Genomic DNA, 26,270 nt, shown 5'->3' on the forward strand with positions numbered 1-26,270 from the left:
TTCTGGGCAACTCAGAGAAGGGAACACCAAGTAAAATGTGATTGGAGGTCATTGGGGGAAAGATGATGCGGACCCAATATAGACTAGAGACTGAATACAATGGCCACTCAACACTTTTATTGCAAACCACAACACCTAATCAGAAAGAGAGAACAAAAGGGAATACCCTGCCATAGTGGCAGTGTTGGGTGGGGGGAGACAGGACTGGGGATGGGGGGGAGGGATGTTGGGATTACTTTTGGTAGAGAATGGGCACTGGTGAAGGGATGGGTTATCAAACTTTGTAAGGGAGAAACATGAGCACAAAAATGTATAAATCTGTAACTGTACCCTCACGTTGACTCACTAATTAAAAATAAACTATTAAATTAAAAAAAAATTATTCATCCCCTTTCTAGGTAGTATAAATCAACCTAAACCAAACGTTGTGCTCAAGTAAAGTGAATACTGGTTTGGGAACTTTTTCATAACCACACCCGTTAAAAATATGTTTTATAGAACAAATGGAAGAAAAATAACCTCGATAACAGGTTTATAATGTATACATTGTTTAGAGCTATGATAATTGAAATTGAGGTATTTCCTTTAAAATAGCAAAAGCATATTTATATTCTTAAAAGACACTTTAAGAAAGTCAAGCATAACTTGGTATGAACAGAACTTAGTAAGTGACAGTTATTTGGCATGAATCATTTTGCATATTGCTATTTTATTAAATCCTACCAAACTAAAAAAAAAAAATCTGTATGCCATGAAACAGGAGAACCTAAAAGAAATGGATAAATTCCTGGATTCCTATAATGTCCCAAGGCTGAATCAAGAAGAGCTGGAATACCTGAATAGTCTTATTAATATGAAGGAAATTGATACTGTAATCAAAAGTCTTCCCAAAAATAAAAGTCTGGGTCCAGATGGATTCACTACCGACTTTTTCCAAACATTTAAAGAGGACCTATTGCCAGTTCTTCTCAAGCTTTTCCAGGAAATTGAAGAAACAGAAACCCTCCCAAACAGTTTCTATGAAGCTCATATCTCCCTAATACCAAAAGCAAACAAAGACACTACAAAAAATGAAAACTGCAAGCCAATATCCCTGATGAACACAGATGATAAAATTCTCAACAAAATATTAGCAAATTCAATTCAAAAACTTATCAAAAAGATTGGGGCTGGAGTGATAGCACAGAGGGTAGGGCGTTTGCCTTGCACACAGCTGGCCCAGGTTAAGATTCCCAGAATTTCATATGGTCATCTGAGCACTGCTAGGAGTTAATTCCTGAGTGCATGCACCAGGAGTACCCCCTGTGGATTGCCAAGTGTGACCCAAAAGGCAAAAAAAAAAAAAAAAATCCAAGATCATACACCATGACCAAGTGGGATTCATCCCAGTGATACAAGGATGGGTTAACATTCGAAAATCAATCAACATAATCCATCATGTTGACAAAAGTAAAGATAAAAACCATATGATCATATCAATAGATGCAGAAAAAGCATTTGTCAAGATCCAGCACCGGTTTATGATGAAAACTCTTGCCAAAATGGGTATAGAAGGGACTTTCCTCAATATAGTCAAAGTCATCTACTACACGCCTACGGCAAGCATCATCTTCAATGGGGAAAAACTAAGAGCTTTGCTCTAAGATCAGGGACGAGACAAGGATGCCCACTCTCTCCACTTCTGTTCAATATAGTACTGGAAGTACTTGCAATAGCGGTTAGACATGAAAAAGATATTAAGAGCATTCAGGTAGGAAAAGAAGAAATCAAGCTCTCACTATTTGCAGATGATATGATACTATACTTAGAGAATCCTAAAACCTCTACCAAGAAACTCCTAGAAACAACAGACTTGTAAAGTTGCAGTCTATAAAATCAATACCCAAAAGTCCATGGCTTTCCTATACGCAAATAATGAGAGAGAAGAAAGTGACATGAAAAAAGCAATCCCGTTCACAGTCATGCCTCAGAAAATCAAGTACCTCAGAATCAGCTTAACTAAGGAGGTAAAGGACTTGTACAAAGAAAACTACAAAATGCTACTTCAAGAAATAATAGAGGACACAACGAAATGGAAAGATATCCCCTGCTCATGGATTGGGAGACTAACACCCAAGAGTAGTAGAGATAAGGACCAGGAGGTCTTCCCCACAGCTTGGAAACTGGACTCAAATGCTAGAGGAAAAGGCATCTGAGACAGAGAAGGAAACACCAAGTAGAGGATGTTGGAAGGACCCATTTGGGTTGAAAGATGCGAGCTGAAAGTAGACTACAGACCAAACACGAAGGCTACTTAATGCCTCTATTGCAAACTACAACATCCAAAAGGAGAGAGAACAAAGGGGAATGCCCTGCTGCAGAGGTGGGGTGGGGTAGTGGGGAATGGGTTGAGGGTGGTGAGAGGGATACTGGAATCATTGGTGGAGGAGAATGAGCACTGGTGGAGGGATGGATAAATGATCATTATGACTGGAATGCAAACACAAAAGTTCATAAGTTTGTATCTGTAGCTCACAGTGATTCACTAATTAAAAAAATATTTTTTAAATAATAGAAACCCATCCCTTGTTCAGGAATCAGAAGATTATTATCAAAATAACCATAATTCCCAAAGCACTCTACATATTCAACATAGTCCCTATAAAAATATCCAAAACATTATTTAGAGACATGGATCAAATGTTGTTAATTTTTTTGATGGGGGTAAGGGGGGTGGCGCGTTGGAAAACACTTGGCAATGTTCAGTGGTTATTCCTGGCTTTGCACTCAATACTCACTCTTGGCGGTGCTCAGGAGCTGTTATGAGAGGCAGGGGATCAAACTCACTGAGGCTGGCCACATGCAAATCAAGGGCCCTACCCACTATACTATCTCTCCAGCCCATAAATGTTGTTAAAACATATATGGAGTAATGAAACCCCCACACAATGCCAAAACAGTCCTGGGGTGGGGGATAGGGGAGGATGAGAGTTCTTTCCTTCCCAATTTTAAATTATTAAGGCTATGGTAATCAAGAAATTGTCATACTGAATTAAAGGTAGGATTTCAGAGAGTCCTTGGTTTTGCTCCTTCATCCAGTAAGTCCCCCCTCCCAGAGGTCTAGTGCTGCCTCGGAAATCTAAGCTGGACTTAAGCTCTGAATAAATCAACATCTAATAATCCCTCCTCCAAAACCTGAGGGGAACAAGTTGACCCTCATGCTGAACTCATTCCTATGGAGTAGTCTGGCTGCCCCCAACACATTGCCCTAACACTAGCTTTATGCTAGCCCCAACCATCTACTCCCACAAAAAAACAATAAAGATAGCTGTGGGAGTAAGAAATTATAGAATCTTAAACTACAGCCAAAGTAGTGACAGAGCAAATGACACTGAAGAGTCTGCAGAAACTTTAAACAACTAACTAGTTAGTAAGTAACAACAAACTTAGTTGAGATAGCTCCAAAAGGGAAGACAGCACACCCAGCTGACTCCCCCAAAAGGATTTCCCTCGATAAATTAAAAAGACTCAATTCAAGACAGCAACAAATACAACAAAGAAGCAGCACAGAACACCACCAACCTTGCTGAAAAAGATAGTAGCCCAGAAGACTCAACCAGTACTAATGATCACTGTATCTCTCAAGTAAGACTTAGAACACGTTGAGGATGCTTAACGAGATCAAAGAAACGATGGTGCAAGTACAAGAAAGCATGAGGTCAGAAATTAAAAAGAAAAAAAAAACTTACAATCACAAGTAACAAAGTTAAAGGCTTTGGTAGACGAACTAAAAAACTCAATGGCGGCCTTGACCCCATCCCAAGTAACTGAGACAGCACAGCAGCAGTGTTGGGGACCCTGCTTGTTATTCAGTATTGCCATTTTGTGCCCCCCACCTGACCCACTGCCCAGGTCAGTATTACTCCCAATCGTAAAGCACTACCACATAGCAGCAGCACATTTTTTCACCTCTTCATAATTCACCGTGAGCACACAAAGATATCCTAGTCCTAGTCACCTAGACACATAAAAAACAACTCCAGCCTGCAGAAGTCACATGGGAAAGCAACATAGAATCCCACCAGGCTTAGTCAGTGAAGATAGTAGCCTGGAAAACTCAACCAGTAATAATGAGTTATATAACCATTCTGATAAGGACTTTAAAGTGTCAAGTATGTTTAAGGAAGCCAAAGAAACAATGGAATAGGCTGCCAATAAAACACAAAAACATATGAGAGAAGAAATGAGGAAACTACAAATGGAAACGACAACTGAAAACCTTGATAGGAAAAATGAAAAATTCACTGGAAGGCCTCACCTGCTTAGGACAGAATCAAAGAGCTCCAAGGTGAATGCAATAACTTCCAGACAACAGCAGCAGATGGAAAAATGCCTCAAAATAAATGAACAGCTGACAAGAGAACTTTGGGATAAACAAGAGAAACAATAGAAGATTCATGGGAGTACCGGAGAGTCAATAAGGCAACACTGATGAAGAAGGAACACTCAAGAACATCATTGATGAAAAGTTTCCAGAGCTAGAGAGTGCATGCATTCAGAAGACCCAAAGGGTTCCAGCTAAAAGAAATACAATTAAAAATACTTAAAGACACATCTAAATCAGAATGATAAAAATCATAGAAATAGAATACTAAAAGCAGCGTAATCAGAATACTGAAAGGAGCAAGAAAAAGAAGGAAATTATATTAAAAGAAACATCCTTGAAATGTACAGCATGTTTACCAAATAAAACCCTCCAGGCCTAAAGACAGCAGTGGTAAAAAATACTCAATGAAATAAACACCTCAACAAGAATACATCAGCCAGTCAGAATCTCATTCAGTTTTGAAGGAACAACACAAAACTGCATAGATAAACAACTCAGGAACTTCACAGGTTCAAAATCATCTTTACAGAAGAACTGGAGGGACAACGTCAAGACAAGTTGAGTCCCACAAAAATGCCAAATTCCAGCAGAAAAATGGAACAAAACCCCATAACTATAATCTCTCCCAACATCAATGGACAAAATGGGCTAAATCAATTAAGAGAAAGAGAGTGGTAGGATGGAATAGAAAATTTAACCCGACACTCTGCTACTACAAGAAACACATTTGAATAGTCAGAGCAAACACAGACTCAAAGTCAAGGCTAGAAGACTATTCTTCAAGAAGCAACCCCATAGAATGGCTGGGGTGACCATACTAGTATCAAACATAGACTTCAAGCTGAAAAAGGTTGTAAGAGACAGTGAAGGTCATTTTTTTTTAAAGTAACAGATTTCATTCAGAGGTTTTTGAGGGAAGGAGGAAGGGATAAGAGGAAGAGAGAAGAGTAAGAGTAATGCACTCAAGAGAGAACTCAGGCTTCTCCAAGGGTGGAGAGAGCCTCTACACATATCAGAGCTTTAGACACAAAAATATAAAAACACGGAAGTACACATCTCAAGAGGGGAGATGCGGGCGACACATGTGCTCGGCCACGTGGGCGCAAGCAGCACATGGGCTCAGGCAGCATATGCGTGCCAGTGAAGGTCATTTCCCTTTTTTTTCTTTTTGGGTCACACCTGGCGATGCACAGGGGTTATTCCTGGCTCTGCACTCAGGAATTACTCCTGGCGGTGCTCAGGGGACCATATGGGATGCTGGGAATTGAACACAGGTTGGCCACGTGCAAGGCAAATGCCCTACCCACTGTGCTATCACTCCAGCCCCTGAAGGTCATTTATTAATAATAAAGGGATATGTACATCATGAAGAACTCACACTCCCAAATGTATATGCACCTAATGAGGGACCTGCAAAATACTTAAAACAACTACTAACAGACATGAAGACATTGATAACAACACAATAAGTTGGAGACTTCTACACCACTGTTACCTCTTAATAAAAGCTCAGTATGGAAATACTTGCTCTGAAAGAATAAATGAAAGGGGTTTAGTAGACATATAGACATATTTCATCCTCAAGAGGCCAAATACACATTCCTCTCCAATGCACATGGGAAATTCTCCAATATAAACCACATGCTTGGAACAAAATATACCTCCACAAAGTCAAAAGGATAGAAATCATATCACCTATCTTTTCAGACCATGATGCACTGAAAGCAGAAGTTAATCACAGACAGAAATGAAGAAACAACAATACCTAGAAATTAAAGAGCTTGTTACTGAAAAACCAGTGGATCAGAGAGAAACCAAAGAGGAATTTAGAAGATTCAAGGAAACACAGGGCTGGAGTGATAGCTCAGTGGGTAGGGCATTTGCCTTGCACGTGGCCGACTCAGGTTCGATTCCCAGCATCCCATATGGTCCCATGAGCACGAAGAGTAATTCCTGAGTGCAGAGCCGGGAGTAACCCCGTGCATAGCCGGGTGTGACCCAAAAAGCAAGAACAAATTTAAAAATTAAAAAATAAAAAAAAGATTCAAGAAAACAAATGAGAATGAGGACACTATCTACCAGAACTGCAGGATACAGCAAAAGTAGTGTTGAGGGGGAAGTTTACAGCTATGCAAGCATTCATGAAAGGAAGGGCCCACATAAATAACCTGACTGCAGTACTTAAAAAATTTAAAAATGACCAACAGATGGAGACCAGAACAGGCAGTAAAAAGGAAATAATAAAGTTAAAAAAAAAAAAACAAACTAATAACAGTGGCTGGAGCGATAGCACAGTGAGTAGGGCATTTGCCTTGCACGTGGTCAACCCAGGTTAGATTCCCAGCATCCCATATGGTCCCCCAAGCACTGCCAGGAGTAATTCCTGAGAGTATGAGCCAGGAGTATCCCCTGTGCATAGCCGGGTGTGACCCAAAAAGCAAAAGAGAAAGAAAGAAAGAAAGAAAGAAAGAAAGAAAGAAAGAAAGAAAGAAAGAAGAAAGAAAGAAAGAAAGAAAGAAAGAAAGAAAGAAAGAAAGAAAGAAGCTATAAATTTTTTAAAATCCAAAATATCATAAAACCAAGAAGAAGCTCTTTAAAAAAATCAAACTAGATTGATATGCCACTAGCAAAACTCACAAAGAGAAAGAAAACACTATCTCTTATGGGTATCACAAAAAATGCCACAGAAATTCAAAAGATCATCAGAGACTGATTTGAGAATCTTTATGCCATTAAATATCACTGTATCATGTCATCGATTTGTCCATCAATTTACTCAAGTGAGCACCAGTAACTTCTCTATTATACTCAGCCCTGAGATTTTAGCAGCCTCTCCTTACTTGTCTTTCCCAACTATTGGAGGCTCTTTCAGTGTCAGAGGAATGAGACCTATTGTTACTGTTTTTGGCGTATTGAATACATCACGGGTAGCTTGCCAGGCTCTGCCGTGCAAGCGGGATACTCTTGATAGCTTGCTGGGCTCTCCGAGAGGTATGTATATATGTTATTGTATTTTGGATATGAACATGTCACGGGGAGCTTGCCAGGCTCTCCCAAGTGGGAAATAGACTCTCGGTAGTTTGTCAGGTTCTCCAAGAGGGAGAACTAGGCTATTAGATTTCGGGAGCTTGGTTTCATAGTCTCTGGATGTTGGCCATTGATGGGATTACACGGCACGGGGGCAGCCTCTGTATGTGACTGTCTAGCTACTGGAAAATGGGGGACCTGGGTGGAAGAGGCCCAGTCCCAATCCGAACAGCCTTGGAGATCTCGGCCACAGGTCCCGCATACCTGGGTTCCTCCGCTGGCTTCCCCATGCATGAGGCTTGTCTGAACGTGTGGAGAGTAACCCTGAGCATGGCTGTGGCTGGGTTCCAGAGGAGGTGGGGGGAGGGAAATGCAACCCATCCCCTCTGAGGGGCCCTGGTGAAGACAGCCAGGTGCAGGGGCAAGAGACTGCGTCATTCTCTTCTGGGAGCTTGGTTTTATAGTCTCTGGATGTTAACTATTGATGGGATTACACGGTGTCTGGGGGCAGTCTCTGGGTGTGACTGTCTAGCTACTGGAAAATGGGGCATTTGGGTAGACTAGGCCCAGTCCCAATCTGAGCAGCCTTGGTGATCTCAGATCTCAGCCCTGGGTCCCGCACACCTGGGTTCCTCCTCCAGCTCCCCAATGTGAGGCTCGTACAAACGTTAAATATGAGAAGAAATAAATTCTTGGAATTCTATAATCTCCCAAGGCTAAACCAAGCAATTAAACAACTGAATAGACCTATTACTTTTGAAGAAATCAAAATCTTAATCAAAAGCCTACCAAAAAAACAAAAGCCCAGACAAAGACAGACTGATTCACTAGTGAGTAGTTCTTTCAAACCTTTAAGATCTATTGCCAATCTTTTTTTAGACTCTTCCAAGAAACTGAAGAAACAGATACACTCCAAAACAGTTTCATCAAGCATACATCACCCTGATATGAAAAGTAGAGCCAATAACCCTGACAAACACAGATGCAAAGATCCTCAACAAAATACTCGCAAATACAACTCACACAAAAGATCGTACTCCATGACCAAGTACAACTGATCCCACAAATGAAAGGATGATTTAATAAATGCAAGTCAGTCAGAATAATACACCATACCAATAAAAAATAAAAATCGTATGATCATATCAATAGATACAGAGAAAGTCTTTGACAAGATACAGCACTCATTCATGATAGAAAACTCTCAACAAAAGGGAACTGCAGGAACATTCCTCAACATAGAGCCATTTACCAGAAGTCCACAGCAAACATTATACTCAACAGGAAAACACTAAAAGGCTTCCCTCTAAGATCAGGCACAAGACAAGGTTGCCCACTCTTGTATTTATTTGGTAACTACCTGGGCCCAGGGAAATAAAGGACTATTCCTCAAGTCAGGAATAATGGATGCTCAAGACCCACACTCACAGCATGGCCAACACAAAGCCACCCACGTGGGCCATAAACTCGTAGTCATACAAAGGTTATTAGGAAAGACAATGGTTAAGTAGAGGCAGACTGCTACATACACTAACAAGCAGGTGGGGAGCTAGGGTATTGTTATGACTGGGAAGAAGCTGCTGGAGCACTGTCCTTGATGCTCTAAGGCAGAGGTCAGGCCTCTTGTAAAAGCAGGATGGGAAGAAAATTGGTGGAGGGAAATGGACACTGGTAAAGGGGTCAATGTTGAAACATTGAAACACCATATGCATAAAATTCAATCATGAATAACTTTGTAATTTCATGGCAACCAAAAAAAAATTAAAATAGATTTTAAACACTCAAAAGCTGTAAGAAAAATTTAAATCTTGACATTTTCTGCTACATGAATGGAACTGGAGGACATGCTGACTGTAGTCAGAAGGAGCAGGACAAGCACAGGATTGTGTCACTCATATGTGGGGTATAAAGAAACACAGTAGGGGGTGGAGTGATAGTATAACAGGTAGAGCACTTGCCTTGCATGTGGCCAACCAGGATTTGTTCCCTGGCATCCAACATGGTCCCCCCAAGCCTACAAGGAGTGATTCCCTGAGTGCAGAGCCAGGAGTGAGCCCTGAGCACCACTACCAGTTAAGGCAGGAAGGAAGGCAGGAAAGCAGGAAGGCAGGAAGGCAGGAAGGCAGGAAGGAAGGCAGGAAGGAAGGCAGGAAGGAAGGCAGGAAGGCAGGAAGGAAGGCAGGAAGGAAGGAAGGAAGGAAGGAAGGAAGGAAGGAAGGAAGGAAGGAAGGAAGGAGGGAAGGAAGGAAGGAAGGAAGGAAGGAAGGAAGGAAGGAAGGAAGGAAGGAAGGAAGGAAGGAAGGAAGGAAGGGAGGGAGGAAGGGAAGGAGGGAGAAAAGGAGGGAAAGAAGAAAATAAAGTAGGAGAGGGAGGAGAAAGAAAGAAAGAAAGAAAGAAAGAAAGAAAGAAAGAAAGAAAGAAAGAAAGAAAGAGAGAGAGAGAGAGAGAGAGAGAGAGAAAGAAAGAAAGAAAGAAAGAAAGAAAGAAAGAAAGAAAGAAAGAAAGAAAGAAAGAAAGAAAAGAAAGAAAGAAGGAAGGAAAGAAAGAAAGAAAGAAAGAAAGAAAGAAAGAAAGAAAGAAAGAAAGAAAGAAAGAAAGAAAGAAAGAAAGAAAGAAAGAAAGAAAGAAAGAAAGAGAAAGAAAGGAAGGAAGGAAGAGAAAGAAAGTAGGGTATAACAAATACTCAAAATACACGAGAAACTGAATTTCTTGGTCTTTCATAGGAAGCTACCATAGGGAAGGGAAGGAGAGGATGAGGAGGAAACACAGGACAATGGTGGAGAGGGATGGACACTCTGGAAGAGAGTGTAGTGAAGGGATTGTATTATACATAGAGCTCTACAGTTAACAGTATTTGAACTTTGGTGCCTAAAATAAAATTAAATGTTAAAAAAAGTACAGACTCCCTCCGAGAGCCAGCACCTGAGTAACCTCAGAGAGCCAGCCCTGCGCAACCTCAGAGAGCCAGCCCTGTGTAACCTCAGAGAGCCAGCACCGGCACAACCTCAGAGAGCCAGCACCTGAGTAACCTCAGAGAGCCAGCACCTGAGTAACCTCAGAGAGCCAGCACCGGCACAACCTCAGAGAGCCAGCACCTGTGTAACCTCAGAGAGCCAGCACCTGCGTAACCTCGGAGAGCCAGCACCTGCGTAACCTCAGAGAGCCAGCCCTGCGTAACCTCAGAGAGCCAGCACCTGAGTAACCTCAGAGAGCCAGCACCTGTGTAACCTCGGAGAGCCAGCACCTGTGTAACCTCGGAGAGCCAGCACCTGTGTAACCTCAGAGAGCCAGCACCTACGTAACCTCGGAGAGCCAGCATCTGTGTAACCTCAGAGAGACAGCACCTGTGTAACCTCAGAGAGACAGCCCTGTGTAACCTCAGAGAGCCAGCACCTGTGTAACCTCAGAGAGCCAGCATGCATGTGCCATCCCATACATCTAAGCAACAACCCCCATGACAAATGGACAAATGGAGTTATTAATATGAATAAATTTTTACTGCGTGTTGTTAAAAAAAAAAAAAGAGGTAGAAATCAGAAGGGAACACCTAGTAGAGACTATTGGGAGGACCCACTCAGGTTGAAAGCTGCGTGCCAAAAGTAGACTATAGACTGAACATGATGGCCACTCAATAAATACCTCTATTGCAAACTACAACATCCAACAGGAGAGAGAACAAAAGGGAATGCCCTGCCACAGAGGCAGGGTGGGGTGGTGGGGGTTGGGGTGGGGATGGTGGGAGGGATACTGGGAACATTGATTGAGGAGAATGGGCATTGGTGGAGGGATATAAATGAAATGCAAACATGAAAGTTCATAAGTTTGTAATTGTACCTCATCGTGATTCATTAATAAAAAATTTTTAAAAAGAAAAAAAAATAAAATAAAGGGCTTGAGTCCTCAAAAAAAAAAAAAAAGTACAGACTCTCAGATTACTGGAACAGAATTGAAAGCCCTCTTAGGTGTGTATTCAACAACTTTTTGACAAAGGAGCTATAACTGAAGAAAAGCAACAAAGCCCCTTTAGCAATGCTGTTGGAAAAACAAGTCAGTTAACGTGTTAAAAAATGAACTCATACCCTTATCTCACACCTTATACTTTACACAAGTCAATTCAAAATGGATGAAAATACCTCAATATTAAACTTTCATCTATCAATTATATTGAGGAAAACAGGCAGAGGCCTTAAAGAGACTGAATGTAGCAGCATCTTCAATCAATGCCACTGGTCAAGCAAACAGAAGCAAAAATAAATTGACATCAAATTAAAAAGCTTCTATACCACAAGAGAAACAACTATAATAAAAGGATACCCCTCAGAATGGAAGAAAACATTTGCCCACCATTCATCTGAAAAAGGATTAACAGTCATGATATACAGAGCACTTGTAAAATTTAGTAATAAAAAAGAAAACACCAACCCCATCAAAACCTGCGAAGAGATGAACAGATTCTTCCTTCAAGAAGAAAAACAGACTGCCAGTAAATATATTTAAAAAAAAAAATCACTGAGCTTCAAAACAGATCTCAGAGAGATGCCAGACCTAAGTTACCCCTGACAGGCCTAGACCTGTGTCTGGAGCCTAGACAGAATGGTGGCTAACAGAGTCCCTGCTCTGTAAAAGGTCCACACACCTATATCTTGCTCCTTCCACTGCCAGAGAAACTGCCCAGCTTCATGACTAATCTCACAAAGTCCAGAGAGACAACTGCAGTTGATGGTTCCAGCTCCAAACCCTGAAGTGTGAAACCACATATACAGCCATGCAGCTCTTCCAAATTTCACAGAGCTGAGAACCCAGTCAAAGCAAGAAAATTAGATGGTAAAACTGAGTCAAGCCCACTAAGCTTAATGAATGAAAACAGTAACAAAGGAGGCCCAACTCTCACTAAATTCTCAGTAAATGCTCAGGCCATGATTTTAGCAACACCATTACAAGATATATTTTGTAACAAGCAGTATAAAATAAATTAATTTGTGCCTGCTAAGGGAGCGAGCTTACAGGGTCGGTGTAAAACTAGAGACATTGGTGGAGGTAAAGACACATTGGTGATAGGACAGGTATAATATTGAATACCTGAAACAAATGTACTGTGAACATCTTTGAAAATCAGTGTTTAAAGTCTAAAAAAAAATCACTTATACTCAAAGAAATGAAAATCAAAACAATGAGATACTACCTCCGATCAGTCTGATTAGCAAATACAAAAAAGAACAAAAACAGAACCAGGAGTAAGCCCAGAACATTGCTGGTTGTAACCCCAAAAAACAAAAAATGAAAAATAGAAATAAAAACAATGCTTGTGTAGATGTGAGGGAAAAGGATGTTGGTGGGTATGTCTGTTGGCTCTGGCTCATCCTGTTTGAATAACAATATGAATACTTCTCAAAAAATTAGAAATTGAAAGGCCAGAAAGAAAGTACAGTGAGAAAGGAAGCTGCCTTGCACATGGCACACCAGGTTCAATTCCTGGTATCCAATATGTTCCCTGAGCCCTGCCAGTGTTGACTGCAAGAGCAGAGCGACTAGGTACCACTGAGTGTAGCCCCAAAACAAAAAAAAACACACAGGCAAAAAATGAGCTTTCATTTGAACCAGTATTCCATTTTATACTAGATACAGAGAAATCTTTATTGCTCATACACAAATATTGATATTTTTAGTAGAAATATCTGTAAAATAATTAAGAAACTAGAACATCGCTGTATAAAACCAAACCTGTACAGATCCACCTAAATTAGATCCTTTATAATTTTATCTTTGTAAGGACAGGCATTGCAATGAATTAACCACGTTATTTAAGAAAACAAAAATAAACTGCAGACAATAAACACCTTACAGGGTTGAAAATTTTTTTTTGTTTAAAAGTCAAATGTTAGCTTTAGGAATTATACCAAATACTACCTATGAAACAAATCAGCCCATAATCCAAGGGGAAAATGGTTTAAATATCATTCCCCTCTCTAACCACAATTTCAAACCATTTTAAAGAAAAAGCAAAATTTAAAACAGCTTGAGGAAACGCCTTCATATTATAAACCGAGTAAAAATTTGCACTTCACAAAGTGTCGCTTTTTTCTTAAAGAGTTTGAATCTAGACCCTCTATTCTGCCCAAGTAAGACAGAATAAACTTTTAACAGGCCAATTTCCTCATTACTTAAGTAGCACTTGTAGCACTGTCATCCTGTTATTCATCAATTTGCTCGAGCGGGCACCAGTATTGTCTCCATTATGAGACTTCTCACTGTTTTTTTTTTCTATTTGGCATATCAAATACACCACAGGTAGCTTGCCAGGCTCTGCTGTGCAGGTGGGATACTCAGTAGTTTGCCAGGCTCTCTGAGGAGGAGGGAGGAATCAAGCCCGGGTCGGCCGCGTGCAAGGCAAATGGTCTACCCACTCCAGGGTGGAATGGAGCTATAGCATTCCTTAAGTAGCAATGAAAATATCTTCTCATAGAAAATATTGCATTAGATAATACTTCTAGAGTCCAAAACCCAATATGCAGTATATAGTAGGAGTTCAACCAATGATAGACACCTTTCTTCTTTAACAGACCCAACATCTGCATGAAATTTTCCTATCTCCCTCCCTCCCTCACTCCCTCCACCCCTCTATCTCTATCTCTCTCCTTTCACTTTTTTTAAAATTAATTTATTTATTTTATTGAATCACCATGTGGAAAGCTACAAAGTTCTCAGGCTTATGTCTCAGTTATACAATGCTCGAACACCCATCCCTTCACCAGTGCCCATATTCCACCACCAAAAACCCCAGTATACCTCCCACCCCCCACCCCCACCTGCGTAGCTGATAAATTTCACTTCATTTTCTCTTTACCTTGATTACATTCCATATTTCAACACAAAACTCACTATTGTTGTTGGAGTTTTTCCCAAAAGAAAAAGAGCCCTACTGACAAGGAAGCATTTGATAATTAGTTTTCCATTGCTGAGAATGAAGAGATATGAAGGCTGCAACAGCAGCCATGCAGTTTAGGATTTCTGTATTTTAGTATTTTAGTAATTAAGTCCAGGGATATTTATGTTAGAAATTGCATCATTTCCCTTCCTCTGGCAGCATGGGGCAATGGCTTAGTTCACAGTCTTGAGACATGGCTGCAAGCAGTTGCTGGGTGGCCACACTTTTGTGCGGCTGCTCGGCTGCTGATCAACCAGGATCCAGAGGCCAGCTACACTACTTTTGGTCCCAGCAACTGCTTGCAGCCATGTCTCTAGATTGTGAACTAAGCCATAGCACCATGCCAGCCAAGGAGAGGAAAGATCCAACTTTCTCGGTTTTTTTTCCCTTTTCAGGGAAAAACGGCATAGTGTCCGCCATATTATGAGGACTATTAAGCAGGTACAAACTTGGTTGCACGGGAAGGAGGAAAAAAAAGAGTTATGAATTGGAAACAGCCGGACACATGGGCAGTCTCGGGCCAAGGGCGACACCGGCGCGGGCTCCGCCGAGATTTGATCTGGGTGGCCACACATTTGTGCGGCCGCTCTGCTGCTGATCAACCACGATCCGGAGGCCAGCTCCTTTTACATTTTAATCACTTTTGGAGTCTACCTAAAGAAATGTATGTGTCAGATACTACAGCACATAAACAAAACTAGTATTTATTAATTTTAATTGTGTGCATATGACGCCTGCATTCCCTCTGGGGGTAAGGTATCAACATGAACCTGGAAGAGAGGCAGTCACATAGAAAGAAACCCACAAACTAAGTCCACAGCTTTAGATGTGATGACAATTATGAATTATGTTGTAATTCTTTTAAATATATGAGAAAATATTTTATTAAAACTAAAAATACATTATGTTCTTCACAACAAGTGTGCTTCCAATTTAGAAATAGTTTTCATACTGATTCATAAGTTTATTCATTTAAATTGATTTTAAAATTCTCAAGTTTTACCGATTTTTACTGTTTATTTATACACCATAAGTTCACTGACAAGTTTGAGGTGTACAATGTTTCCACTCTATCAGTCCTCCACTGATTACCCCATATTCCCTCTCACTCCTAAACTTGTCTCCATGACAGACGATTCTTCATTGCTTTTCAGGAAGACAATTAAATTGGTAAAATTTATTGTTTTTATTAGAATCCCATGATCTAAACATTTTATAATGTTTATTTTTGGTGTGGAGGGGTGTTAAGCTTTTCAATAAATAAGTTTAATGAATAAGACCATGATGGGCCTAAACTGGGAGTAAGGAGTGAGTCAGAAAATCCAAGCCAAAGCTTCATACTTCAAAACTGAAATAGATGCTCAACCACCAAGCTACAACCCCAACTATTACTTATATCGCTTGTCATCCCGTTGATGTTCAATTTGCTCGAGCGGGTACCAATAACTTCTCCATTTATCCCTGTCACATGGGAGTGTAGCCCAATGATATCTGCTCAATAAAGGAACAGGAAGAGCTTCAAATTGTTCATTCAGTGTTTTGACAAGGAAGTCTGACCATCTCGTTGGTAGGTGGCCACTTGGTCTTTTGACGTCTCATGGATTTCAATCGGTAACAGGTCATCTCTGAATCATATTATGTGTCTGGCACATCTGATTTTTGACATCTTGGCAAACGAGACAGCGTCCCTGATTCTTGACCGTCAACGGAGGTCAGAACTCTGGATTCCTTCTCTCACTTGAGTGAAATGTGATACTTCTAGCATGGCTCTTTCAATTCCTCTTTGGGATGCCCAAATAGTGTTCCCATCCTGTTTGCATAGGGCCCAGATCTCTGAGGCATATGTTAGTGCAGGAAGAACAGTGGAGTCAAAAAGATATGCCCAGTTGGAGGTTCTCTGTCCTCTTAACCACTTTTTCGACACTCTTGAAGGCATTCCATGCTGCTCTCTTCCTCCTACGCAGTTCTGCCGCCAAGTCATTCCTCCTGTTGAGTTCTCGGCCCAGGTACACATAGCTGCTGCATTTGGAGATGTTCGTTCCATAGAGAGCAAATGGAACATCAGAGACTAGTTCATTTTTCATGAACATCATTTTGTTGAGATTCAGCTGCAGTCTGACCTTTCCACACTCGCCATTGAAGTCGGCCAGCATTTGTGCCGCTTGGCTAATGTTTGGCGTTATGAAAACGATGTCATCAGCGAAGCAGAGGTGTTGTAGTTGCCGACCATCTATCTTCACTCCCATTCCTTCCCATTTCAGTCGTCGCATGATGTTCTCGAGGGTGGCACTGAAGAGTTTCGGTGAAATGTTATCACCCTTCTGAACCCCTTTCTTTACATCAATGACCACTTCCTTGTACAATGGTGAGATCCTGGTAGTGAATTCATAATACAGCTCACAGAGGATCTTGATGTACTGAGTTTGAACGCCCTATTTGGCTAGGGCTTCAATGACTGCTTCAGTCTCAACAGAACTGAAGGCTTTCTTTTAATCAATGAACATTAGACAGAGCGGCATCTTGAGAATTCTCGCGAAACTTCGATGAGTTTGGTCACTGTGTGGATATGGTCGATCATACTGAATCCTTTACAGAACCCAGATTGCTCGCATAGTTGTCCTTCGTCTAGTGTTCTGCCTGTTCTATTCAGGATAACTCGAGTGAACAACTTGTAGACGACAGACAACAGGCAGGTTGGGCAATAGTTGCTGATGTCATTGATGTTTCCCTTCTTGTACAACAGAACAGTCCTGCTGGTTTTCCATTGGGACGAAACCTTACATTCGGACAGGTAGCATGTGAAGAGGCGAACCAGTGTATTGACGAGTACTGGCAGCAGATTCTTCAGGTGTTAGGGTCTGAACTTGTCTGGACCAAGTGCTATATGCGTCTTTACTGATGAAATGGCATGTCGAATTTCAGAAGGGTGGACGTTGGGAAGGACATATCCATCCTTTGGAATTTGATATGTGGGTAGGTGGATGTGGCTGTGGAAGAGATCCGAGTAGAAATCGTGGATAACCTTTTCCATTGCCCTTCTGGAAGATGTGATAGGTCCATCAGGACATCGGAGGGCAGTCATCTTGGTCTTGTAGTTGGCAAAGGACAGGCGAGCGTTGCAAATACGTTTCCTGACTTCGGCCGCAACGGCCAACACTGCTGCTCTTCTCTCTTTGAGGTCTTCCTTTATCGCTTCTCTGCACAGCTTTCCAAGTTCGGACATTAGCTTGTGGTTGTCTGAGGCTCGTGCCAAACAACATTGGCAAATGAGCTGAGTTTGCGAAGACAGACATCTGTTTGTGGCTTTCCCACTCTAGGCATTTTTCGAACAATAATGGAGGTGCTGAACCAGTCGATCGTATTCCTCATCGATTTTGTCAAGGGCGGCATCTTCCCACATTGCTGCAATAGTGCGAAAGAGCTCCCAGTTGGTAGTCATTCTGGGAGTTCTCTTCTTAAACTTAAACTCTGCAGTCCTTTCTCCCCGCTCTGTGAAATAGAATTGTGCATGAAGTAGACGGTGGTCCAATCCCATTTGGAATTTTGGGACAAAAGCGCTGTCAGGCAAAACCTTCAATTGAGTATGATGTGGTCAATTTCATTGTGGAACTGTCCACCGGGAGACACCCATGTCCAACGTTTAGATTCGGCCTTCTGGAACTGTGAGTTACCATGGATGGTCTTGGTCAACAAGATGAACTCAGACATCTCTCACCCTGTTCGTTCTATTCTAGGCCATGGGACCCAATGTGGAGTTCTTCAGGTGACCTTCTCAGTCCTATCTTGGCATTAAAATCACCAACAAATATCTTGTAGAAGATGTGGTCTTCTTTATAGAACTTCTCCAGCTCCATGTAGAACTTCTCGATTTCTTCTTCGTCAATCCAACTTCTTCGTAACTGGACGTTGGCGTGTAGACAATGAAGATAGAAACTGCCAGCAGTGAGCCACATCTATTCAACTGAAATTGTCCGATTCGGGTTGTTAGGCATTTGAATGAATCAATGCTCATGGCCAAGTTTGTTTTTACAAGGAAACCAACCCCACCACTTCCCCAACTATAAATCGGCTAAAATTTTATCCAACATACATTGAAATTATTTATTCAGTATTTTCTAACTCTGTTCTACTAAACGGCTATAAAATTTAGATTCCTTTTTTTCATGTTTTTCTTATTTTTGTTCATTTCTTTTTAACTTAAACATCAATCTTTCAAAAAGAAAATAACTCTCCACAGGCACTCAAGAGCATAGCCTATATGTAACTGAGTTCACAAAGAATCTAATTACACATTCTACTTTAATTGAACAAAGATTTTTTTTCAAGACAATGTCACTAAAACAAAGTTAAAATTAAACAACTTTTAAAAACAATTAACTGGAAGCATTCAATTAGAAAAAACTACATCCGTTTTTATTGGAATCTGAGTATATCCAAAAATCATGTCAAGTAGGAGGGTCGATCCCATAAATCTCTATTTTTCAATAAGGGTGAACAAATTGACACTCTCACCAACTGTGAATGAGGGTTCCTTTTCCCAACAACTACACTAACACTGACTGCTTTTCTTGTTTATGATATACCAATCTGACTGGTAAGAGGTGATATCTTATTGTTGTTTTGATTCGTACTTCCCTGATGATAAGTTGTGAGAAACATTTTTTAAAAACATACTGGTTTGTCTTCATGTCATCTTTAAAGGTGTAAGAAAAAATGAAATCATGCAATTTGCTTCTACATGGAAACTAGTGGGTATTATGCTGAGTGCAGTTAGAAGAAATGGGACAGACAGAATCATCTCCCAGATAAAGGATATAAAGAAAAGAGTAGGGGAAAAATAATGGGGAAAAGCAACAGAACCTCAGAGCTGGTCTCAAGAACTGAGTTTACCGAATAGAGGTGGGTTGGAGGGGACCCTGGGACACAGCAGACAGAAGCACACACTCTAATGGAGTGTATGGTGTGAGATGATTACACACATGAAACCCTGCCATAAACAGTGTAACAAATGCGGTATCTCCAATTAAACAAAATCACAAAAATTAAAATAATTCAAAGTATATGTTAAACTGCATTCCAATTTCTAAGTGACTGCTGATAAGATACTGTTTAGGGAAAAGGCTGACATATGAGTAATAAACAAAATGAAACTCACTACTTTGGGCCAGGGCTTGAAGCAGACAATCCAAGCATCCTTCTAAGCTATCCTCAGTTCTGTCAACAGCAGTTATCTTCAGCTTCTTCAATATATCACTGAGATTTTCTGTGTAGAGAAAAAGAGAAATAAAAAATCTTACTGAACACATAACCATCATGTAAATGATAAAGAATACTATGAGTACACAAAAGTGTATTAACATCCACATACATTAGAAAAATGGGATAGGTTGGCTGCACTACTAATTTTTTAAAATTAAGTGTTAGGAGATTAACCAAGAGCCGCGGCACAAGAAGCAGAGCCTCCGCGCCTACTGACTGTGATCCTGAGGTCTCCTAACCCATTTTGGCACCAGAGCAGATTCTTGCAGCCATGCATTCTGACTGTGAACTGAACTACAACCTCGTGCAGCCCGGGGAGGGATTTTTTTCCCTCTCCACCCCATTTTTCTGAGCGAAAATGGCGGCAGCGGCAGCAGCCACGCGGTGAGAGCCACCCTCTAAGACCCCTCCACCAGGAGGTAGGACTTTCTTTAGTGACGTAGCCTGTAGGTGGTCCTGGGAGGGGAGGTGTTCCCGGCGCACCTTCCGCCCAGAGATGAACCAAGAGCCGCGGCACGAGAAGCAGAGCCTCCCGCCTACTGACTGTGATCCTGAGGTCTCCTAACCCATTTTGGCACCAGAGCAGATTCTTGCAGCCATGCATTTTGACTGTGAACTGAGCTAAAATATTAGAAACCCAAAACCCAAGACTCAAAGTCTTCACTCTTACCAAGGAAGAGAAATTATTAGATGATGCTTATTCAGCAGGCCTGATTGTTGGGGAAAATTTCCAATCAACAATAGTGAGTTCTGTATGGAAATATGAAATGTACTCAATATATAGAGAGAATAATGGGAATATCATTAGCTACTTAGATGGGGGGTGGGGTGGGAGGGGGGTGTATTGGGGTTCTTGGTGGTGGAACGGGTGCACTGGTGAAGGGATGGTGGTTTAATCAGTATTTGACTGTGACTTAAACCTGAAAGCTTTGTATTTTTTTTCTTGTTTTCACGGTGATTCAATAAAATATTTCTTTAAAAAAAAATAAAATAAAATAGCATAGTTGTGTATGAAGCACGACTTGAAGCAAACACAAAAAAAAATAAAATAAAATAAATAAAATTAAGTGTTAACCACTTTAACTCCAACAAATTTTTATTCTGTATTTATAAGACGCCAAGAATATTCTAAAATTCCCATAATACATCTTAGAAAGTTAGAGATTACACCACATCACAACCTGAAAATGTGGATTCTCCATTTTTTCCTTCTGAAGAAATCTGGGATCTCTCTTGAACACATATCTCTTTCTCAGTTGTCACATTACTCTAAGTAAATTTCTTTAAATAAAACTATTCTACTTCACTATTTCATCTCTCTCTGAAAGTCTTTTCTGTGAGGGCAAACGACATTCATTCAAAACATGAATGGAGATTAATACTTTCCTTTTTCTGCAAAGAACAATTCTTCACTCCAGCCTGAGTCCACACTCCAAAACAATGTGGGTGGTGGGGGGCTGGAGTGATAGCATAGCGGGTAGGGCGTTTGCCTTGCACGCGGCCGACCCGGGGTTCAAACCCCAGCATTCCATATGGTCCCCTGAGCACCACCAGGAGTAATTCCTGAGTGCAGAGCCAGGAATAACCCCTGTGCATCGCCAGGTGTGACCCCCCCCAAAAAAAAAACCAACGTGGGTGGTGGGAACTAGTTATCACTCTGTGTAGACCAAGTGGACGTCAGATGCACCTTGAGAACTACCTCATGGGGCTGACGGACTGAGCATCCATGCAGCTCTCTTATCAAACTTTAACAATCATTCCCCAAGTCAGGCATTTCCCTGAAATGGTTATGATGTGTGGAGCAGAAAAGTGAAACATTACTCTTGAAGCTACATCCCTTAATACCCATTTCACCCAAGTTAGCCCCAACTCTTGAGTTGAGTGTGGAGTTCTGGTAGGAGCTGCCTCCACCTGCAATATATCTATTAAAATTAATGGGGTTTTTTTGTGTTCTTGGATTAGATGTCAAGGAGAGGAACTGTCAGGTTAAATGAAAGATTCATCTCTAGTTTTCTGATATCTCCATACTGTTTTCCATACAGGCTAAACCAAATGATATTCCACCAACAGTGAAGGGTTCCATTTACCAAAGAACCAAACAGCACCAGTTGTGTCAGATCCTTATGACATATACCATTCTCACTATATGAGTTAATATCTCATTGTCATTTTAATTTTCCCTTATCCAGGAAGACAAGAGTTCCAGAAAAGTTCTCTGAAAACAAAGACATATCAAAATAAGATGATGATGAAAGGTAGGTCCCTAAAAGCATCAGAGCCTAGACTTGTATATAACAGAAACCCCAAAGTACATTAAGATTTTTGCTTTTTAATTAAATCACCCCAGATAAACAGATACAAAGTTGTTCATAATTGGGTTTCTGTCACACAATATTTCAACACCTGTTTCTTCACTACTGTATATTTCACACCACCAATGTCCCCAGTTTCCCTCCCACCACCCCCTGCCATACTGCCTGAACAGCACACTTTCTTCTTCTTCTCCTTCTCCTTCTTCTTCTTCATCTTTGTCCTCTCTCCCCTCAATCTCTCATATATCTTTGGGCATTAGGGTTTGCAATAGTCATTGTCACTTATCATCCCGACTGCTCATCGATTTGCTCAAGCGAGCACCAGTAACATCTTCATTGTGATGTTACTTTTTGTTACTGTTTTTGGGCATATCAAATACGTCTCAGGTAGCTTGCCAGGCTCTGCCGTGTGGGCGAGATACTCTTGGTAGCTTGCCAGGCTCTCCGAGAGGGGTACTGAAAAATTGCCATGTATATTTCCTCACCTCTTTTCAGCACTGAGTTATTGTCTGAGTGATCATATCCAATTATCAGTGTCATAGTGGTCCCTTCTCTCGGCTCTGTCCTCACTGTGAACCCCTAGCTAGTGGCAAGCTTACAAACATGGACCAGTCTCCTCGCCCTCATTTCTGTCGATGGGTCTCACACTATGTATTTTTATATACCAAAACAGAATGCAATCATTCTGCATCTGTCCCGCTCCCACAAACTCATTTTACTCAGCATGATACTCTCCACGTCCAGCCATTTATGAGCACATTTTATAACTTCATTTTCCTGGAAGCTGCATACTTTTCCCCTGTATAGATATACCACAATTTCTTTACCTAGTCATCCTCAGACACCTGGATTGTTTAAAGAGTCTGGCAATTGTGAACAGTGCTGCAATGAATACAGCATTGTTCAGATAGAAAATACATTGTTTTTGAGCCCTTAGGGAATATTCCCAGGAGTGGTACTGCTGAGTCATATGGAAGCTCAATTTCTAATTTTTGGAGGAATGCCCATATTGTTTTCCAAAAAGTCTGGACCAGTCTGCATTCCCACCAACAGTGAATAGGAGTCCATTTCTCCCACCATCACTGGTTGTTCTGGTGCTTTTGGATGTGTGCCACTCTGTAGTGTAAGATGGTATCTTGTTGTTTTGATTTGTATCACCCTGATGATTAGCGATGGAGAGCAGTTTTTCATGCGCCTTTTGGCCAGTTGCATTTCTTTTCTGGGAAGTTTCTGTTCTTTTCTTCTTCCCATTTATTGATGGAGTTGGATTTTTTTTTCCTTGTAAGTTCTACTAGTGTCATATATATCTTTGATATTAGCCCTTTTCAGATGGGTATTGGGTAAATAGTTTTTCCGATTCTGTGGGCTGTCTTTGTATACTGGTTACCATTTCCTTTGAGGTCCCTAAGTTTCATAGTTGAATACACGCCCATTTATCTTTGCTACAACTTCTTGACCAATGATGTTTCATCTTTTATGATGCCTTCAGCTTTAATGTCATGGAGTGCTCTGCCTAAGTTTTCCACTGTATACTTTATAAAATTCAGGTCTAATATTCAGGCCTTCAATCCATTTGGATCTTTTGTGCATGACATCGGTTTTGTTTTTTGCGTCTAGCTGACCAGTCTTCCTAGCACCACTTGTTGAAGAGACTTTCCTTGCTCCACTTCAATTTTCTTGCTCTTTTATCAAAGATTATATGATCATATACCTAAGTTTTTGTTTCAATAGTCAAGTCTATTCCATTAACCTGAGGGTCTGACTTTATTCCAATACCATGCTGTTTTAATAACCACAGGTTTGTGGTATACTTATTGAAGTTATGGATGGTGATGCCTCCTTCTTCTTTTTTCCAAGTATTGCTTTATCTATTTGTAGGGATTTTTTAATATGAATTTCAGGAGTGCTTGATTTAGTTCCTTGAAAAATATCATACCCTTATAGCGACTCCATTGAATCCATATAATGCTTTGGGAAGTATTGTCATTCTGGTGTCCCCATCCATGTAAAAAAGGAACGTGTAGCCATTTCCTACTGTACACTTTTATTTCTTGAAGCAGTATTTTGTAGTTTCGTCTGTATACTTATCTTTTAGTTAAACTGATTCCAAAGTCCTTAATTTTCTGGGGCACAACTGTGAACAAGATGTTCTTTAGTATCTGTTTTCTTTTCTTTCAATATTTGTATATATATATTTTAATTTATTATTCTTTTTATTAATGAATCACCATGAGGGTACAGTTACAGATTTACAGATTTTCGTGCTTGTGTTTCAGTCATATACAATGCTCAAGTACTCATCCCTCCACCAGTGCCCATTCTCCACCACCGATGAAACCAGTATCCCTCCCACCCCCCCATCTCATCCCCCCACCCCAATCCCTCTGTGACAGGGCATCCCTTTTGTTCTCTCTCTCCTTTTCAGTGTTGTGGTTTGCAATAGAGATATTGGGTGGCTATCATGTTCAATCTATAATCTACTTTCAGCACGCATCTCCCATCCCGAGCGGGTCCTCCAACCACACTTTACTTGGTGTTTCCTTCTCTATCTGAGCTGCCTTTTCCCCCAGCATGTGAAGCCAGCTTCCAAGCAGTTGAGCAAACCTCCTGGTACTTATTTCTACTATTCTTGGGTATTAATCTCCCTTTCTGTTGTTTTATATTCCGCAGATGAGTGCAATCTTTCTAGGTCTGTCCTTCTCTTTCTGACTCATTTCACTTAGCATGATACTTTCCATGTTGATCCACTTGTACGCAAAGTTCATGATTTCATCTTTTCTAACAGCTGCATAGTATTCCATTGTGTAGACATACCAAAGTTTTTTAACCAGTATCTGTTCTTGGGCATTTGGTTTTTTTCCAAATTCTGGCTATTGAATTGTATGCTGCAATGAACATACAAGTGCAGATGTGATTTGACTATACGTTTTTGTCTCTCTGGAATATATTCCCAGAAATGGTATTGCTGGGTCAAATGGGAGCTTAATTTCTAATTTTTTGAGAAGAGTCCATATTTTTTTCCAAAAGGGCTGAACCAGTCGGCATTCCCACCAGCAGGGTAGGAGGATCCCTTTCTCCCCACATCCTCGCCAAGAGCGGTTGCTTTTGTTCTTTTGAATGTGTGCCAGTCTCTGTGGTGTGAGGTGGTATCTTATAGTTGTTTTGATCTGCATCTCCCTGATGATTAGTGATGAAGAGCAATTTTTCATGTGCCTTCTGCATATTTTGCATTTCTTCCTTGAGAAAGTTTGTTCATTTCTTTGCCCCATTTTCTGATGGAGTTGGAGGTTTTCTTCTTGTAGAGTTCAACCAGTGCCTTATAAACCCTGGATATCAACCCCTTATCAGATGTGTATTGAGTGAATATGCTTTTCCATCCTGTAGACTGTCTTTGTATTCTGGTCACTGTATCTTTTGTGGTGCAGAAGCTTCTTAGTTTAATATAGTCCCATTTATCTCTGTTTCCACTTGGTTGATCACTTGCGTGTAATCTTTGAAGATACCTTTAGCTTCAATATCCTGGAGGGTTTTGCCAACCTTGTCTTCAATGTACCTTATGGATTGTGGTCTGATGTTGAGGTCTTTAATCCATTTTGATCTGACTTTTGTGCATAGTGTTAGGTCGAGGTCTAAGCCCATTCTTTTGCATGTGGCTGTCCAGTTATGTCAGCACATTTGTTAAAGAGGATTTCCTTGCTGCACTTCACATTACTTGTATATAGGAAAGCCATGGAATTTTGGGTATTGATTTTGTAACCTGCCACTCTACCAAACAAATCTATGGTTCCCAGGATTTTCTAAATATAGTATCATGTCATCATCAAACAGTGAAGAACTGATTTCTTCCTTTCCTACCTGGATGCCTTTGGTATCTTGTTTTTGCCTAATTGTTGGGCAAGAATTTCTAGTACTATATTAAATTAAAAGTAATGAGAGTTGGCAACCTTCTCTTGTGCCTGATCATAGAGAAAAGGCACTTCACTTAGTTTTTCCCCATTGTGAACAATGCTTGCTCTTTGTCTGTGGTATACTGTACTCTACTATACCAAGGAAAGTTCCTTCAACTCCCATTTTCTTGAAAGATTTAATCAAGAACGGATGCTGGATCTTGGGGCTGGAGCAACAGCACAGCGGGTAGGGCATTTTCCTTGCACGTGGCAGACCCAAGTTCAATTCCCAGCATCCCATATGGTCCCCTGAGCACCGCCAGGAGTAATTGCTCAATGCAAGGTCACTGGGTGCTAAAAAAAAAAAAGAACATATGCTGTATCTTGTTAAATGCTTTCTCTGCAGCTATTGATAGGATCACATGGTTTTAGTTTTTTCTTTTATTGATAGAGCATATTATGTTATTTGACTTGCACATGTTAAACTATCCTAG

The 26,270-nt window shown here is 40.8% G+C and overlaps 1 protein-coding gene across 3 annotated transcripts in view; it reads right to left on the reverse strand.

Annotated features, from left to right (window-relative positions):
- The window catches only part of RAP1GDS1 (Rap1 GTPase-GDP dissociation stimulator 1), a 228,224-nt gene that overhangs the window by 165,946 nt on the left and 36,008 nt on the right, over positions 1-26,270 (reverse strand). For all 3 annotated transcript variants that reach the window (XM_055131099.1, XM_055131090.1, XM_055131083.1), the window contains exon 2: positions 19,474-19,581. In XM_055131099.1, the coding sequence (XP_054987074.1) occupies positions 19,474-19,581 (108 nt within the window). The remainder of the gene's footprint in view (positions 1-19,473; positions 19,582-26,270) is intronic.

Source organism: Sorex araneus, chromosome 1 (genome assembly GCF_027595985.1).
Source record: "Sorex araneus isolate mSorAra2 chromosome 1, mSorAra2.pri, whole genome shotgun sequence".
Classification (NCBI taxonomy): domain Eukaryota; kingdom Metazoa; phylum Chordata; class Mammalia; order Eulipotyphla; family Soricidae; genus Sorex; species Sorex araneus.